This window comes from Terrapene carolina, unplaced genomic scaffold, assembly GCF_002925995.2.
Source record: "Terrapene carolina triunguis isolate 2854851 unplaced genomic scaffold, T_m_triunguis-2.0 Scaffold58, whole genome shotgun sequence".
NCBI classification, from domain to species: Eukaryota; Metazoa; Chordata; order Testudines; family Emydidae; genus Terrapene; species Terrapene triunguis.
This window is the reverse complement of record NW_020664409.1, coordinates 72,966,200-72,984,622: the sequence shown is the minus strand read 5'-3', so window position 1 is coordinate 72,984,622 and position 18,423 is coordinate 72,966,200. Positions and strand designations below refer to the sequence as shown.

Here is an 18,423-nt window from a genome sequence, read left to right as displayed (position 1 = left end):
TCCTATCTATGTAACTAGTTACCCGTAGCTCCTTGCTCTCTTACTCAAAAGCAGAGTTCAGTTTGAAATCCCGAAGGTAAGTAAAAATGCTTAAAGAGGAGTAGGTTATTTCATGGCTATACTACTTCCTTTCATAGCTGCCATTTCATGCCACACCTAGTCATTATGGAGCAATAGTAATCAATGTAGTTAATGTTTGAGCCAACCTGCAGGGAGAATCTGAGAAACCAAAAACTGTGCATAGATACACAGAGAGACATCATTAACTGCCGCAGGTGATTCTAAAGGCTCAAAGAGGGAAATATATTTTAGAGGGAAACAACATTTTCATACTAAAGGTAAGGGGTGCTCTAACTAACATTTCTTTGGAAGTTTTTTAAGTGCCAAAGCAAGGGAGTTGGGTTTTTGGTGATGTTAGCAACTTGATGGCCTGCGCTTTTCCTTTCCTTGGAAAATGGAAGGCTGTATTGCTAGTGTTAGGAGTGGTTTGTATCTGATGCAGATCAATTTTCTCCTTCAAGGCAAAGTAGTTTATACTTTAAAACTTGAATCTCTAAAACAAAAAATACAAAGCAGGCATTTAAAATATGTTTTTTTAAAAACTTTTCATGTAATCAGAGACTTTTAACTCTTCATCTGGAAATAGGTACTATACTCACAGAGCATTTATTACCCAAAACTGCTTGTATATTTGCATATTGGATACCCTAGAGTCATATATATTTCATTTTTAAGTGTTTTTAGACAGAGGATCCATAAAAAAGATCATTAGGGATATATAAACTGGTTAGGAAAAGAGAAGTGGGTGAAATGAACTAGTTCAACCCTCAGCCTGGATCTCAGCTGTCAAACTCTCCATTTTTGTGTGTGTGTTAGAAAGAGCTTAGGTAGATATTGCTCCTTCTGCTTAACCCTATACTGTTCTTGTATGTTAGCTAAAACCCTTCTCTAAGTCTCAGCTGGATTTGCATTCTATACTGGACCAGCTGAGTTGGATCAGTTGGATTCATGAGTTCTGAGGTTTCCTGGGCGATAGGGAATTGTGCATTTCAGGGGCTTCTGACCCCTGGGAATGCCAGAGCGTAAGAGATCTGGTAAGAGACTCTAGCCACCTGAGAAATACTGGTCCCACCTCTCAGTGTGCAAGGTTATGATGAAGAAATAAGCATTGATCAAATCTCTGTTCTAGGTTTTATCAACTGATACAGTGGCCTGTTTTATAAATATGTTTGATAAGGAATTATATGAAATTTGGAGGAAAAATAGGCCTTCCCCAAACTATAATTTACCAAACCAATGTATCCCTCATATTACTGTAATTCTCAGTCAAGCTGGGATAGGTTAAAGTCAGGGATCGGCAACTTTTGGCACGCGGCCCATCAGGGAAAGCCGTTGGCAGGCCGGGCAGTTTGTTTACCTGCAGTGTCCACAGGTTCGGACGATCGTAGCCCCCACTGGCCACAGTTTGCTGTTCCAGGCCAATAGGGGTTGCGGGAAGCGGTGAGGGCCGGGCCCCCTCTTCCCGCAGCCCCTATTGGCCTGGAACGGTGACCCGCGGCCAGTGGGAGCTGTGATCGGCCGAACCTGCGGATGCTGCAGGTAAACAAACCATCCCGGCCCACCAGCGGCTTTCCCTGATGGTCCACATGCCAAAGGTTGCCGATCCCTGGTTTAAGTGGACGAGGTAGTATATAACTGCCACATGAGTGGGTACCTTTGCCAACCTACTCTGCTACCATAGTCTCCATGGTATGTATAGTCAAAACTCATCCTCTTTCTGGGGTTTGGCTTTATTAAAAAGTGGGAGGGAATTCCTCCAGTAAGATAACATAAAGATCAGATCAAACCATCTCCCCAGGTTTGGCTGCTCCAAGGGTTTCTCCTTCAGTACTGCTCAGACCACACCCCCGATTCTCTTGCCGCACATGGAAAAGTGAGTCACCTTCTTCACTTCCCCCTTTGCCAGGATAATCGACAACTGGGTGGGATGTGAACCCGTTTCCTGGCAAAATGCAAATTTTCGGTTTATCTAACTTCTTCCTGCAGTTTCAGTGGAGAGCAGTTTTCTTCTTTCTATACCTCTGCAATTAGGCCTTGTCCCTGCAAGTAGCCACCCTGAGTTCAGTGGGATTCTTTATATCACTAATGCCTGCTCACATGGGTGGGTGGGGGAGTGCAAAGTCAAGCTCCTCTTGTGTAGCACTGTTGTATACAGTGAAACAAATACAGCCTTCCTAGTGCTGGGCACTAGTGCTGGGCAATATAGTTCCTATGCATGAGTCCAGAAACTGCCTTCTCCTGTGAATTGTAGAGGACACAACAGAAGAATTAAATGGGATGGAAAAGCCCTAAAAGCAGGGAATCTAGAGAGGGCTCTGCCTCCACAATATGTTCTTCCCTCCCTGTGGTTGGGGCTTGGTAGCTTAAGGTTGTGTACTGGGGAATGGGGGAGAGCCAAGATGCAGAGGTGCTGAGCGCTCAACTGCAATATGATCAATGCAGAGACCACCACTACTTTTTGCAACATTAACTTTCACTGCGTGTCAGCACTGCTTTACAGAATTGGTCTAGTCCTTTAAGTGGAGGTGTTCTAACCCGAGGAGAAGGGAATTTCATTTCCACCAGTCCCTTAGATTTATGACAGGAAGTGATACACACAACTGAACCCACAGTTTTCAAAGCTGGGTTCCTTGTGATGGGCTCCTGAATAGCAACCTTGAATGTAAGAGCACTGAACTGCCCTGGCTGTCATTGAGAGCTGTGAGTGCTCAGTTCTTTTGAAATTCAGGAGGCTTTAATTTAGCATTAATTTAGGTGCCTATATATGGATTTGGGAGCTTGACTTTTGGCACCCAGGTTTTAAAAGTTTGGCTTAAACCTTTATTTATAAATATATGGAATGAGAATTCTGATGGACTAAGATGAATGGATTGTAAACTATTATGTAATCATTCACAGAAGCCAAAATAAAAGAAATCATCAAGATGGTTAAGCTCTGTGGACTTCATCTACTCTATCTCCTGGTATTTCACCTGGTGAGTGATTGCTTTTTCTTTTGTTTAGTTGGTAAAAACCTATGAATATCAACAGATGTATCCAGGCCCTTAAATTATCTTTCATAAATGGCATTTCAGTATAAAAGTAGGATGGGCAACATATTCTATGTAGAATTTTTATAATACTGACTGTGGATAAAAATCCTGGACATTCATATCCTTATTCAAAAGATTACAATTAATGTCAGTCATTTAAAAAAACAGTTTGGTGACAAGCTTTAAATAAAAAGATCTTCTTACACTTCTCCTATAGTAACTAAATCTGCTAAGGGAGAATGATTAAGACATGGTGTCGTATTTCTCTTTGCTGTAGCTGAACCTCACATTAATAAAGATTTGAGAATGATTCCACCCTACATCATCAAACAATGATGACTTTTTACACTAGTTTAGTGCTGTGCTCTGTATTATAATTTACACTTGTGCTGCTATATAAATGCATTTTCTTAGGACAGACTGTGCTATATCATTTAAATCATACTTATTTATTTTACTTAACTTCATATCTATGGCCTAAACCTTCAACCTTTACGCATATGAGTAATCCTCATTTATGGGAGCAGGCCCATTGAAGTCAATGACATTACTGATATGTGTAAAGGCTGAAGGATTGGGGCTCTAAGCTGCATTTGTAACTAACATAAAGTATAAAAGAGTCAGATCAAACCTATAATAAAACAATGCCCCCCCCCAAATATGGAGACCAGTATAACCATTACTCTCATAAATCCCATTGTCCTCAGTAGATTACTTGTGTGAACATAGGATTGAAAGACTCATCCTATGTTCCTTGTTGTACTTCAAATTTTTATTGCCAATTGGTGCACCTATAGAACTCCTGAAATTGTACTGCAATGGTTATAGTTTGTACAGGATTGTAGCAACTGCCAAACAGAAACTAGACCAAAAAGGTAAACAGCGCTTCCTTGTTGGTTCATGAATAATGATTCACAACATACTCATGCATTAGGAAATGTTTATGGCTCATATAAAGCAGTTTTAATTGACAGGATGAGATAGCTGCTGCTTGATACAAGAGCTAAACTTTGAACCCTACAGTTAGACTGAACAATATTAGCCTTTGTTCCTTCAGAATAGACACATCAACCTATAAAACATGACAAAGTAAAATCCCTCCAAAACCAATGGTCAACAATAATAATAATAAAAAAAAAACAGTTTACAATCTATAAGGCCGGATTCTGCCTCCTTTGCTCTTGTTGAGAGGGATCTTACTTCTTGAAAAGCCCTTCTGAACTCCCTGAGCCGACTTGCACAATAGGGCACAAACACTATGTAAGTAAAGGTGTCAGCTCCACGGTCATCATTCTCTCACAGTAGGATCCAATGTCAGCTGAACTTCACCTGAAGCACAGCACAATAGCACTTCATGGTAAACTGTACTGAGCCTTGCAAGTCCTCTGTCATAGCTTGTATAAAGTCTTTCCCTGGAAAGTAAGTATGGAAGCATGTACTTTGAATACACTTGTCTTTAACACGGCTGCACTTTGCTGCATAATACCCAGAGGCTAGATCCATGAAGGGAACTTAGGCTCAGCATTGGTCCACTTTGTATAAATAATTAAATATTCAGTGGGCCAGAGAGCATGACACCAGTGCTATAGCCTAGGGGTTGGGGTACTCATGTAGGCTGCAGGAGACACAAGTTCACATCCTTGTTCTAATGACTATATAATTATTTATACAAAGTGGAACAGTTTCAAGGGGAGAGATTGAGAGAAACAGCCCCACCCCAGAATATCCCATAGCTCAGTGGTTAGGGTGCTCTCCTGGGAGATGTGGGAGCAAATCATGAAGAGGGGGATATGAAACTGAGAGCCTACCTCTCAGAATGCCTATGGAATTGGGCCCTGAAGGCAAGATAGGCAGGGAACACCTAGTCTGAGGATTCCACCTGGGATGAGGTATGAGATTGGTGTCAGGACTTATTTCCGGGGGCTGTGTGCATGCTCACTGACAGTTCCAGATGTGTGTGTGGGGGCATTATGGCAGATATTTGGGTGCTTAGCTACTTTGGGTGCCTACAGGGTTAGGTGGCAGCTGAGCGGGGGTTTTGAGGATCTACATTTTGGACATAGGCACCTACTGCAGCAGTTAGGCACCTAAATCCCTTTGTGTCTCTAGCCCTGTGACTCTGGATTTCTGTTGTGAATTTCTCCACAAAGGACTGGATCTTATTTATGATGGAAGGCATCCAACAGACGAGATTCACTCATTGGGCTTATCTCCACAGGGAAAATGACCAGCAGAACACAGCAGTATAATTATACCACTATAGCTATGCTGGTATAATTCCACATGTGGACACACTGATCTGGAATAAAAGTGATTTTATTCCAGTAGCATTATGATGCAATCTTTATTACACGATCCGTACTATTTTCCTGCCTCATTCAATGCATAGGATGGCCAGTGCCCACTTAATGAACAGCTATTCAATATTTTGATTTATCCTCAATCTTCAAACTCTGCTCTGAAGACAGAATTATTAATTTTCTCATGGGCTTTTCTATGGCACTGATGCTTCACAAGCATTAATTCATTTATTTTCACAACACCCCTGTGAGGTGTGGTGGCTTTACAGATGAAGAGCTGAGGCATAGAGAGATTAAGGTCAAAGTCTCCACTAATTTTGGGTGTCCAATTTGAGGTACTTAGGATCTATATTTTCAGAGTACTTAACATTACGTAGTACTTAATATAATCAAAACACAGCTCCCACTGACTTCAGTTGCAGCTGTGAGTGCTCAGCACCTCTGAAAGTCAGGCCCCAGAGTCTCAAGTTGGGCACCCAGAAAATGATGAACATGCAATTAGTGACCACCTGTGAAAAGTTTGGTTTAAGTGACTTGTTTAGCCTCACATGGGAATTGTGTGGCAGAGGCAGGGTTAGAATCCAGTTTTCAAGGGTGGCATTCGACTGCCTTAATTATGAGACCCTAATCCTCTGCCTCATTCACTACACACTTTCCAACTTCTGCAACAAATGAGTCAGGGAGTCCCACAGACAACAGCCACCTTCCCTATACAACCTTGATTCATCCCCAAAGCAGATCCAGCCAGTGCACTGAAAGAGGCAGGGTCCTGTGGAAAAAACAGTATGTAATCATGAAATTAATTAGAGGCTATCATAATGCATATGCACAAAGGAGTTGAATCATGGTTGCCAGACAACCTTTATTCTGGCAGTTCCTAACTTTTGAGTAACTTTTAACATAGTTTTTTATGTGTAATTTCATATAAACAACTACCATGGTGTTATGTTTTTATTAAGGAAATTGTATTGACATCACATGCCATGCCCCTATTTTAATCAGGTACCATTATGATGATCAGTTGTTGTTCTGTGTTTTCCCTGGCAAAGCTAAAAGAAAGTTAATGGGAAGGAAATGACTTGCACTATGGATATTCTTAATGTTTGCACGTTATTAATCCATTAAAAGCACTTTTTAAAAATGTTCTGTAAATTTTGGAGCTTACTGAAACATTAATGTGTATATGTTAAAAGCTGCTTCAGAAAACTGGTTTTATTTAATGTTTTTAATAACACAGCAAGATATTAGAGCAGGAAGCAAACTTCGAACAGCATGTCCACTCCTAGGGAGCTTTGGTCATAACCACAACTGTTGTGCTGGAACACTGATGTTTACAATGAACGTCAATCCCATTAAAAAGACAATAACTACTGCAGTGTATTTACATTATGTTCTTAGTAGTGAAGTACATAGGGAAGACTATTGCTGTACAGGCTGTAGTCTAGGTTTGTCAGCCAGTGACATGAAGACAAGTCAGTTTTGAACAAGAAGAAAAAAAGAATATGAATATCAGAAATCAGGTGACCGAATCCACAGGCACACACTGTGAAGGGTATTGGTCATCATTTGGAAAATCATTTTTCCTCACTGTTTGTAGTTAAGAACCACCCTTTGGAAACTTGTTAGGTCCTGGCCCGCTCTGCTCTCAGCTCAACCAACTGACAAATTTTGGGCAAGATTGTCACTTGCCCTTACATGGACAAGCAGAGGCGTAAGGGGCATAAGCCCTGATCCCCAATCCCCTGCATGAGCACTCTGAGGAGGGGATGGAAGAGCAGCCCCTCCCCGCCCCCAATACCACAGGCATGTTAGCCAGGAGTGGGCAGAGCCTCCAGGATGCCAGTCAGAATGAAAGAAAGCTGCTCTTAGGGCAGCACAGCTATCTGCTGTCCCTTATAGGGGGCTAGACACAGGGCTGTAACTGGGGAGGGGCAAGTGAGACAGCTGCCCAGGGTGCAAAGGTGCAGGGGGTGGGAAAATGGGGCAGTATGTGTGTGGGGGGGGCGGACAGCCCCCCCCCAAGATTTTTGCCTTCCATTTAGCACAGTTTGAAAACTGTCACCTCCTCCCAGGACTCGGCAGATTGGAAGCTACTGGGAGATGCCTGGCCCACTTGGGCCCTTGGCTCCTCATGCTGAAGGAGCCCAATGCCGGCTGGCGATGCCCTCTTGAACCAGCTACTGTCCCTGTTCTGCTGCTGCTCCGCAGCGGCGAGTGAGCCCATTGGGGAGCATCTCATAGCAGCTGGGCTTTGTGGGGGAGAGGCAAGAGTGTGTCAGGGGCACAGCTCAGAGCTGGGCTGCCCGCCATGCTTGGGGAGCACCCACCCATACAGAGGTACAGAGCAGGGCAGGGCGGGCACGAAGAGCCGGGGGCCCGAGCAGGCCGGGTGGCTCCCATCAGCTTCTGATCTGCTGGCTCCTGGCAAGAGGCAACCATTTTCAAACTGTGAGGTGCGCCCCATAGGTGGGTGTGCCCCACAGTTTGAAAACCTCTGTGCTAAACGGAAGCAGAAATCTGAGGGGTGACCCTGCATGTCCCGCCACACATCGCTTCTAGGGGGTGCAAATATGCTTGCTCACTCCAGGTGCTAAAATGCCTAGTTACAGCTCTGACTAGATGTATGGTCTCAATCTAGCCCTCAGTCCATTTGTGCACACAAATTGGTTCCTTTTGCAAGCTGAGCATGTGACATTTAATTAAGTAATATATTTACTTTGGAAAAAGGCAGCATTTAAATATTTGTTTTGAAATAGAATTTTAAAAAATGATATCAATTAAAAAAAATGGATCTACATTAAAAACCAGCATGAAAAATAATTAAAAATACATTAAAAATCGACATTAAAAGCCAGCCATTCTCAGCACTGTTCACTTCACGTTATTTTAGTGCAAATTTTTTTTTTAAAAGCTTCTTTTTCATACTGCAGTGATGCTAGGGCCACTGTTGAATTGCAGCTAGCATAGAAAAGATATTGATCATCTTCCTCTACTTCCCTCCTGCACAGGCTACGTGCCATGGTATAAATGAATTGTACGCCAGTGGACCTCTGCAAGACATGACTTTCTCTGTATCAGAAGGTACAATTGGAGTTCATGTAATATACCAGGTAATCATTAACTCTGAGTGTTAGCTCTTTGTTCAAAAGACCCATCCTATGCTCATTGATATCAATGAGAGTTATGCTGTTGATTTCAGTAGGAAAAGCAACCCCAAGATGTGTTATGATAGAAACTTTGACTTTTATTATCTGATAATTTAGTGCCTGCTGATAAAATTTAAAGCATCAGCCTCTATCAAATGAGTTCCAAGAGGATAAATCTAAAATAGTCTATTGCTATAATCAGCATTCCTAGAGAATGAACTTAAGAAATTACATGCAGTTCACGTTCAGTCCATCAGACAAAGGAGTAACAAGATCCAATGTCTGAAAGCTGAAACACGACCAATTCAGACTGGAAATAACATCTACATTTTTGACAGTGAGGGTAATTAACCATGGGAACAACTTACCATGGGTGGCGGTGGATTCTCCATCACTGGCGATTTTGAATTCAAGATTGGTTGTTTTTTTAAAAAGATATGCTCTAGTTCAAAAGGAAATATTTGGGGAAAATTCTATGGCCTGTGTTATACAACAGGTCAGATTAGATTATCACAGTGGGCCTTTTGGCCTGTGAATCTATGAATCTGTGAACTGCATTCTACTTGATTTCCTTTTCTTTAGAGATTCCTTTTACCCACAGTGATAGTCATTCCAACTGTCATGAGCTTTGTTTCTAGTGAAAGATGAATGGCAGAGCCAATACTCAAATAGACGGAGGATGAGTGTGTTATGTTTTTTCCATTCCTGTACTCAGACCAGCCTCCGTTTTAGACAGATGTCTGCTTTCCCCCTTACTGCATCCTAGAGCTGGGAAAGTAATGTTAACAATGATTCATCTACTAATTTAAGACAGGAAAAACACCAATGTGTTTGAATATCATTTGCCCACTCTAGCAAGGAGCAATGTTGACAATGAATTTAAAAAATTGTGAATTAAGAAAGTTAAATTCTCTGAAATATTCCTGAAAAGGAACCTCTTCCCCTGACTTTTTTTTTTTCCTCTCTAGTTTACAATTGAGCTGCCTGCTGTCAGTTTGAGACTGTCTGGTGAAAAAGATGGCGTCATTGAGATTGCATCAACTAGCGGCTATCTCTATCTCAACGGCTCTCTAGACAGGGAAAACAAAGAAATCCACAGGCTACAGGTGAAATAAATGAGAAATGGAGCAGGTTGAAAAAGAGTTGGGGAGTGTTATTAATTTTTCTCTTTTTTTGCCGAAATTTGAAACTGACATGTCAGTTGAAATTTCCTACCAACCTGTTTGCTGCCACGTAATTCATTGCCAGTAGAGAGCTTGACTCCAGGACATTTCTCCTCATCTGGCAGCCTGGGGACAGCTAGCTATGTTATATTCATTTATTTGAGTGCTTGTTTCTGTTTTTACAGTGGAAGGCTACTGTCATCAGAGGAGGGGGTTGGGACACTGAAAATGTGTGCTGAATGCTTTGTACTTGGATAAACCTTTTATAAATGATCCAGATATGACTGTAGGTCTGGTAGAGCCACTTACTACTATGTTAGTTAGTCTCTAAGGTGTCACAAGTACTCCTGTTATTTTTGCGGATACAGACTAACACGGCTGCTACTCTGAAACCTTACTACTATGGCTGCCTGACACTTCCCATGATAAGATCCTGTTTTCAGTGGCTTATAACTTGGTCCAATTTTAACCACCTGGGTTGAAATTTTTCATCCTGGGTGTCTGCCCCGGGCTGATTTTTTGTTTTTTTAATTTCAGCCAGAGTGGTTCAGCTGTTTTCAAGAACAAGAGTAGGGAAAGAAATTGTTAAAATTGTTAAAAATTTCTGGCGTCCTTTTCTTTGAACGACACTAGTGACCCCATGCTTTGGAGCAGGGGTTTGAAATTTATCAGGGGGAAAGCTTTTGTGTCAAAGATTTGCCCTAGGTCATCCTGGGGAAAATCTGCCCAAATTTGGACAAGTTAAAAGCCTTTGAAAAGTTACAGTTTGCACATGCTCAGTAGAGACATCTGCCATTTTAGCAGCTAAAATTGCTGAAGATTCCATCCATGTTCAAGCCTCTCACAGTTCCTAGTGCTGACCACACTCCATGTGCACCATCCTCCCAGAGTGACTGAACATGCTCCAGGCCAGCAATACAGGGGTGAAACCAGACTTTCCCTGTAATTTCCTGTAATTACTGCTCTAGGGCAGGGTGGGGCCAGCACCAGAACTCAGAGCAGGGAGCCTGTCTTTCTTCTCCTCTCATTGAGCCCCTGGAATCCAGGCAGCATGGAGGAGGAAGCTGTCTAATTTGAATACAAAGGGGAGAGGAGCTGGATTGTGGGGGAGGGGTGAATGGAGTAGATTGGGCCAAGGAGTCTGATAAGACTGGGACTGGAGGTGGGGAGAGAAACTGGGACAGGGAGTTAGGGGGAGACTGCAACTGATTGGGCGAAGAGACTGGGACTGGGAGCTGGGTGGAGAGGCTGGAAAAGTTGGAAGGGGAGGCTGTGACTGGTTGGGCAAGGAGACTGGGACTAGGAACAAGTGTGGGGGGAAAGTGGGGCAAAGGGAGACAGATTTCACAAGGAGCTGGGTGCAAGGGGAGAACTGGGACTGTCTGAGCAAAAGAGTCTGGGTCTAGGGGCCAAGGAGAGAATGTGGGGGAGACTGAGATTGGACGAGGAGCCTGGGGAGGGACACTGGGACTGGGAGGAAGTATGTGGGGAGAGACAGATCAGATGAGGAATGGGAGGGAGGAACTGGGACTGCCTGAGGAAGGAGACTGTGAGTAGGGAGGGGGAGATATTGGGAGTAGGTAGAGGAGATTGAAACTTATACATGGATCATGGAAGGGGAAGATTAAGAATGGACAGGCAAGGAAACTTGAACCTGGGATGAGAAGTCTGAAGAGTGGAGACTGGGACTGGGGAGGCAGGGAGAATGGGACTTGGACAAAGAGGCAGGGCTGGAGAAGAGACAAGACTGGGATAGGTACAGGTTGGAGGGTTTGGAGCAGAAGGGGGGAAGCTTGGGGAAAACAGGCAGAAGAGAGTCTGCGTCCACAAGAGCACACTCTCCTCCACAGCCTGGAATGGAACCAAAGGTTCCTGAGTCTCACCATTCCTCCGCTTTAAGCAAATATCTGTGAAACCTTCTGGCAAAGTGTTGTCTCATCCCTCTCCCGTGCTGGCTCATAGAGAGAATGACAACCTACTTTGCTATCAATTACTCTGTTAGCTCAAGTGGCAAAGGTCTGTGCTGGGGATATAAGTTTCCAGTTTAGTCAATGACCAATGTGGGAGTCAGACTGATGCCACATGAGGGAATTTTTTTTTCAGTTTGCTTTTTTAAAAACCAGGCAGGCAGCTGACAAGCCAAAACATTCTGCTTTGGTTCTACCACAGTGGAATTTTTCCAGTCTCCTTTCCACAATTTGTTTTTGAGATTTTTCAGAATGAACCTCTCCCCTCCCAAACCCGCCCCGCCCCCAAAATGCCAAAATCTCAAAAATGTTTATGCAAAGGAAAATCCCTGGACAGCTCTGCTAACACACTGTTCCGTGGCTAATTCCTTAGACTGACGCTGTGGCTCAGTTTACTTTTTCTGGCCACTTGTAGAATAGCATACTCAAGCAGACACATACTCATGCTTTTGTCACTGTGGTATGGAAAACATCAATTTCTATATGAAGAGGGAAAGTATTAAGGAGTCGCTCCTGAAAGGTGCTGAGCACTCTGCCCTGGTCCAGCACCTTCCAGACCTAAGACCTACCTGGTCTCCACCATGGAGATCAGACTGCTACTGAAACAGGTCACTAACATCAGGGGCTACTTTATAATGGTTGTATACTGTGCAATGAAAATCATCCGATGAACAGTGTCACGACTAATGAAGCTTAAAATAAAACAACTATAATAAGGGTGTATGCTAATGATGCTCCATTCCAGTGAAACTCACTTTGAAATGAGGTGGTACCAAGATTTATTGAGTGTGTCTCAGCAGTTGCTGTCATGACTGTTATGTTGTCTCATCTTCACATGAAAATGATCAGGTTCAGACCATTTTTACTCTTCAGCTTTAACATGCTGGATACAATTTTCCAACTCACTTAAGTGAAAATCTTTCCTGGCCATTTCTTTTGCTTTTCAATATTAGGTGGAGGCTCTGAATGTAGCGGGACAGAAAGTGAAAGGTCCCTACTCTATTACTATCAATGTTCAGGATATTAATGACAACCCACCAAAGTTTGAGAAGTCAAAATACGATGGAGTAGTATGGCAGAATTCCCGTCCAGGTAAAGGCCATTATCATTAATAATTAATATTATTATTGTTACTATTTAAAATGTATACCGTGCAATTTAATGAGGATGTGCAATATAGTACATTGAAAATGCTTAACAAAGAATAGCACCTTGTTAAAAAGGATGTTACAAACTAAAGGCATGACTGGGTACAATATAATACAAATAGCACATAGGTAAACAGAGTGATGTGTGTCTATCACAGCTGAAATGTTTCACAGAACTTACCATATTACAAACATTATTTAGTAAGTAAATATCACTATCCCCATTGTGCACTGCAGACGGAAGCTGAAGCTAAAAGGAGTTAAAAAACATGCCCAAGATCACACTGAAAGTAGGTGTTACAAGGGATCTAAATTATTTAGGTCTTTATAGATCACCCTAGAGGGGGGAAAAAAGATGCCACTAGAGTTGTTAGATAATTGGTGCTTTATATTTCCTGTGGCAAAACACTGCCCAGAAAGTGGGCTGCACCATCAGTAGTTTCCAAGTAGTTTTGTATTGTAGATTGCAGTAAACCAATTTAGAAGTCATAAAGGTATGGAAAATAGTGATAAGAGCCAAGAGAATGAAAAAAGAGACATAACCAGCTATTAAAACTATGGCCTGGTCTACACTGGGAAAGGGGGAATCGATCTAAGTTATGCAACTTCAGCTACGTGAATAACGTAGCTGAAATCGATGTACTTAGATGTTCTTCCTGCGGTGTCTTCACTGCGGTAGATAGACTGCTGACGCTCCCCTGTCGACTCCGCCTATGCTTCTCACTCCGGTGGAGTACCGGAGTCGACGGGAGAGCGCTCGGCGGTCGATTTATCACGTCTTCACTAGATGCGATAAATCAACCCCTGTTGGATCGATCGCTCCGGAGGTAAGTGTAGACATGCCCTCAAATCATGGAACAAAAAAGGAGCTTTTAGTAAAGTATAGGAATCTGTGGCTCGAGCAGGCAAGAAAGAAATGCAATAGTTCTTGAGTATATTTGCAGTTCATCCAGGTGATAGGATTTTTTATATGTTGAATGGATCAACAATCAAAGTTTAAAAGTTTGTTCATAGTTCCATGCTTCGATATACTCTCCACTAGCTCTTAATGTTCCACATTATGCTTTTCACCAAGAAGGTCTATTATATAGCATGTCTGAAAATTTTTGTTCAACCATTTTTCCATCAGAAAATGCCATTTTGATTTAACTGAAAATTTTCATAAAATCATATCAAATTCAATGAAATTTCCCGCAAGAAAAATGCTTCCCAAAGGAAAATTTTTTCATTTGAAAAAAAATTTGTTTTGGAAAAATTAAAAAATGTAGTTTCAAAATGAAATTTTTATTTTGAACTTTATTTTGTTTTTCATTTTAAAATTATTTTTACATTATTTAATGAATGTCAGTGGTAATAGTGCATAATATGACATCATATAAAATGCTGGGGTCTAAATTAGCTCCAAGAAAGAGATCTTGGAGTCATCGTGGATAGTTCTCTGAAAACATCTGCTCAGTGTGCAGTGGCAGTCAAAAGAGTGAACAGAATGTTAAAAACCATTAGGAAAGGGATAGATAATAAAACAGAAAATATCTTAATGCCACTATATAAATTCATGGTGCACCCACATCTTGAATACTGCATGCAGTTCTGTTCACCACATCTCAAAGAAGATATATTAGAATTGGAAAATGTACAGAGAAAGGCAACAAAAATGATAAAGGGAATGGAACAGCTTCAATGTGAGGAGAAATTAAAAAGACTGGGACTGTTTAGCTTAGAAAAGAGATGACTAAGGGGGGATATGATAGAGGCCTATCAAATCACGGATGGTGTGGAGAAAGTAAATAAGGAAGTGTTATTTACTCTTTAACATACTGCAAGAAGCACGCGTCACCCAATGAAATTAATAGGCAGCAGGTTAAAACAAACAAAAAAGTACTTCTTTACACAGCACACAGTCAACCTGTGGAATTTGTTGCTAGGGAATGTTGTGAAGGCCAAAGTATAAGTGGGTTCAAAAAATAATTAGATAACATCATGGAGGATAGGTCCATCAATGGCTGTTAGCCAAAATGGTCAGGGACATAACTCCATGCTTTGGGTGTCCCTAAGCCTCTGGAGCTGGGACTGGATGACAGGGGATGGATCACTCAACAATTGCCCTGCTCTGTTCATTCTCTGTGAAGCACCTGGCACTGTCAGAAGACAGGATGCTGGGCTAAATGGACCATTGGTCTAGCCCAGTACGGCTGTTCTTATGTTATGTTTTGTTACAAGTAGGAGACATTTTGATCAAAAATAAACTAAAATGTTTCAATCTGGACTAAGTAGCATCTGCCCTTAATTAAAAAAAAAAGACATGTCATGTTATATTAGGACACAATTGGGTATGTTATGGTATGTCATACTATGCACTATTACCACTGACATGTCATTAAATAATGTACAAATAATAAAAATGTAGAAATGGAAAAAATACATTTCAAAAGACATTTCATTGTGATGTGAAATTTTTCCCAAATGATTTTTTTTTGAATTGCCATTTTGCAGAAAATTTCAAAAGTATTTCTTTTTGTTCTGGAACAAAACCAAATTTTGCTATGTCAACATTTCCCATGAAACCAAAATCCCAACTTGCGACCAGGTCTAGTGTAGAGCAGCCTCTTTAATGGTAACAATTCTAAATGCAGTAACAGTGTTGCATGTTCTCTATACACTCTGTGATGGATTATTTGCAGAAGCACCACGATGTGGCCTTAAACTAACCAAAGAGAGCTGTCAGAGAATCCCCCCTTCCCAAGGAATTCTGTGCAGGTGGAAAGCTGGCTGAGATGGCACTGCCACACCCTGCATCAGCCAGTCCCCACATCGTGTAAGGGGAAAGCGGCAGCATGTCAGGGGCATGTCAGAGGGGGCAAGGTTCCCAGAAGGACCTTACTTATGCAAATGATGTAAATTAAGGCTGCTCTGTGCAACCCTAACTTGTACAGGGCATGTGAGGTCCTGAATCAGGGAGCTGGCAAGCTCATCCCTATGGGTCTCCTCCTGTCCCCCACACCTGAGCTGCACATGTATGGATTAGAGAATCAAGGCCCTTTCTCCATTCTCTTACTGGCTTTTCTTCTACATCCAAACAGGCAAACCCTTCCTGTATGTCCGTGCCACTGACCGTGATGATCCTACAACTCCCAATGCACAGCTGTTTTACAACATTCTCCACCATTTCCCCAACCCTTATAAGTCGATGCTTTTTCAGATTGATAACGTAACTGGAGCAATCTCAACAAGTGAGCCTGGTATGTAAAATTACCATTAGTATTGTTATTGTTTGTATGTTAAGCACCGACCACGAGTTCCATGCTGTATGTGATGCAAAATAATAACAACAGTTACTTCCTGATTTGAAGAGTCTATAGACTAAAAACAGAGAGCACATTTTGGTAGTGTCTGGGACCCCATTGTGCTAGGTGCTGTACAAACACAGAACAAAGAGATGGTCCATGCCTTAATGAGATTACAATCTAAATATGCTGGAAGCAGTACTAGTTTAAGAATTTGTCATGAACAGGTGTATTTCCAACTATGCAACTCTGCATTTGATTTTTAATTTTTTTTTTCTGAGAGCGTATCTCTTAAAACCGTAGTTCTCAACTTTTTCAGGAAATTGAAGCAATGTAGCAGGCTAAGAGTCTTATTCAACTCCAAGTGAAATCAATGGAATGACTTCCACTGACTTCAATGGGAGTTTGATCAGATCCTAAAACATTACCTGTACTAGTTAATACCCATTGCCTCTCTTGGAGTGCCACTTTCGCCTGTTTCCCAAGTTCCAACACAGAGGATCATCTTTAAGTTCATGAAGAGAAGCCTAGACTAACAGTTGTAAAAGCAATGGACGCATAAAAAGCAGAGGTTGGGATTTCTCTGCAGCTAAACAATGAACCAGTAACAGAGCTTTTGCTAAGTTTCTCTCATGTCTCTTTGTTTTGTTCTCTAGGTTCTCGTTTATTAAATCCCCAAACGCAGGCTACGTTTACCCTTGTTGTCACAGTGAAGGATTTGGCAGGAATGTCAGAGAACGCTTTAACCAGTAACACTGACGTGGAAATAACTGTGAAGGAGAACCTTTGGAAGGCACCTCCGAAAGTATCTATCAAAGAAAACTCTACTGAGCCTCATCCCATCTCTATCACGCAGGTAGGATCTAGAAATCACAGAAATGACTAATGTCAGTGCATCTACAAGCCTTAAATGTTCCCTGCCAGCTGCAGGAACTTCTTCCAGTTATCAAGACTTTGGTACATCTTCCATGTTGGATATTGCAGTCCATGGGAGTTTAGGCTGAGGAAGGACTGAGTAAAAATGGAATATGGATTTCAAGATTTGGCCCCTTGGGCATATTTTACATAAACTGGAAGAGGGCGTTAGTGTCGATTTCCCTATAATATCCTTATTATGAAATGGATGCTAGGGAGATGATTAAGGTACAGCCCAGAGCAATATCAATATTACAGTGACACAAGGATTTTCCCACTCAAGCTTACAGAAAGTGCTAGTCTTGGTATATTCTATGAACTGCAGGCAATGCATAAGGAATTCTGCTGATGTATAGAAAACTCAAAGGAACAGAAAGAATACTCATTCCAAGGCTGTTTGGCACAATATGAATTACGAAAGCAAGAGCTCATTGATGTAATAGAGAATTAGTCTTTTAAAGAATGCAGGGAGGATTTTTACAGATGGGGAATACAACAGTTGGGAAGAATATGGGTAGTGTTAGGTACTACCACCGGGAATAGCAAATATAGGGCTTGATTGCCTCTCTCACAGACAAACCATGGGAGGGTGCCCAGCAGGGAGGAAAACTCTCTCAAGTTCCCCTTATGGAATATTCTCCAACTTCTTCAGTTGCAGGGTTGGTTATGCTCACCCACCCTCACCCCCTCCATGAGGAAACAGTAGTGGTTCAGCCCCTAAAGTCCCTGGGAGGTCAGACTATGTGCCAGACCAGGCAGACAATTTTATGTGTATCACCTCCCCCCCCTCCCCCCCAAGATTTGACTTGCCACTCTACATTTCCATCTGTGAAACCAAACTGCTTAGGTGACTAAAGCTGAAGAGGAAAAACACAGAAGTTGGCTGGTACAAAAAGATGCTGTAAATTAGCATGATGCCATTACAATACTGTACTAATATACCTTGTTCTTACACAGCACTTTTCATTTGTAAATCTCAAAGTGCTTTTAAAAGGAGGTAAGTGTTATTATCCACATTTTACAGATAAGGAAACTGAGGCAAAGAGAGTGACTTGTCCAAAGACATTCAGCAGACCAGTGGCAGAGCTGGGACCATCATCTGGGCCTCGGAGTCCCAGTTCCAAGGCCTGCCAAATGGTTAGGTTTATGACCTAAAATAAAATAATGTGCAAAACAGAAAATCTATCTTTTCCTTTTCATTCCCAGCGCTTCAACCAGTTACATCTCAGTCCACACTTTTAATGCTTTGTCTTAACTCATTTTGGGGATTTTAGGTGCACTGGAATGAGCCAGGTGCAAAATATGACCTTTTGCAAAAGGAGAGGCTGCCCAGGTTCCCATTTACGATTGATCAGAATGGGACGATTTATGTGACTGAACCCTTGGATAGGGAAGAAAAGGAATTGGT

General features: G+C 41.9%; 1 protein-coding gene across 1 annotated transcript in view; it reads left to right on the top strand.

Annotated features, from left to right (window-relative positions):
- Window positions 1-287: 287 nt before the first annotated feature.
- CDH17 (cadherin 17) overlaps window positions 288-18,423 on the top strand; it is a 37,602-nt gene continuing 19,466 nt past the window's right edge. The window contains exons 1-8 of the mRNA XM_024201591.2: window positions 288-338; window positions 2,959-3,035; window positions 8,401-8,502; window positions 9,507-9,644; window positions 12,622-12,760; window positions 15,897-16,055; window positions 16,757-16,956; window positions 18,290-18,421. Of these exons, the coding sequence (XP_024057359.2) occupies window positions 2,985-3,035; window positions 8,401-8,502; window positions 9,507-9,644; window positions 12,622-12,760; window positions 15,897-16,055; window positions 16,757-16,956; window positions 18,290-18,421 (921 nt within the window). The 5' untranslated portion in view covers window positions 288-338; window positions 2,959-2,984. The remainder of the gene's footprint in view (window positions 339-2,958; window positions 3,036-8,400; window positions 8,503-9,506; window positions 9,645-12,621; window positions 12,761-15,896; window positions 16,056-16,756; window positions 16,957-18,289; window positions 18,422-18,423) is intronic.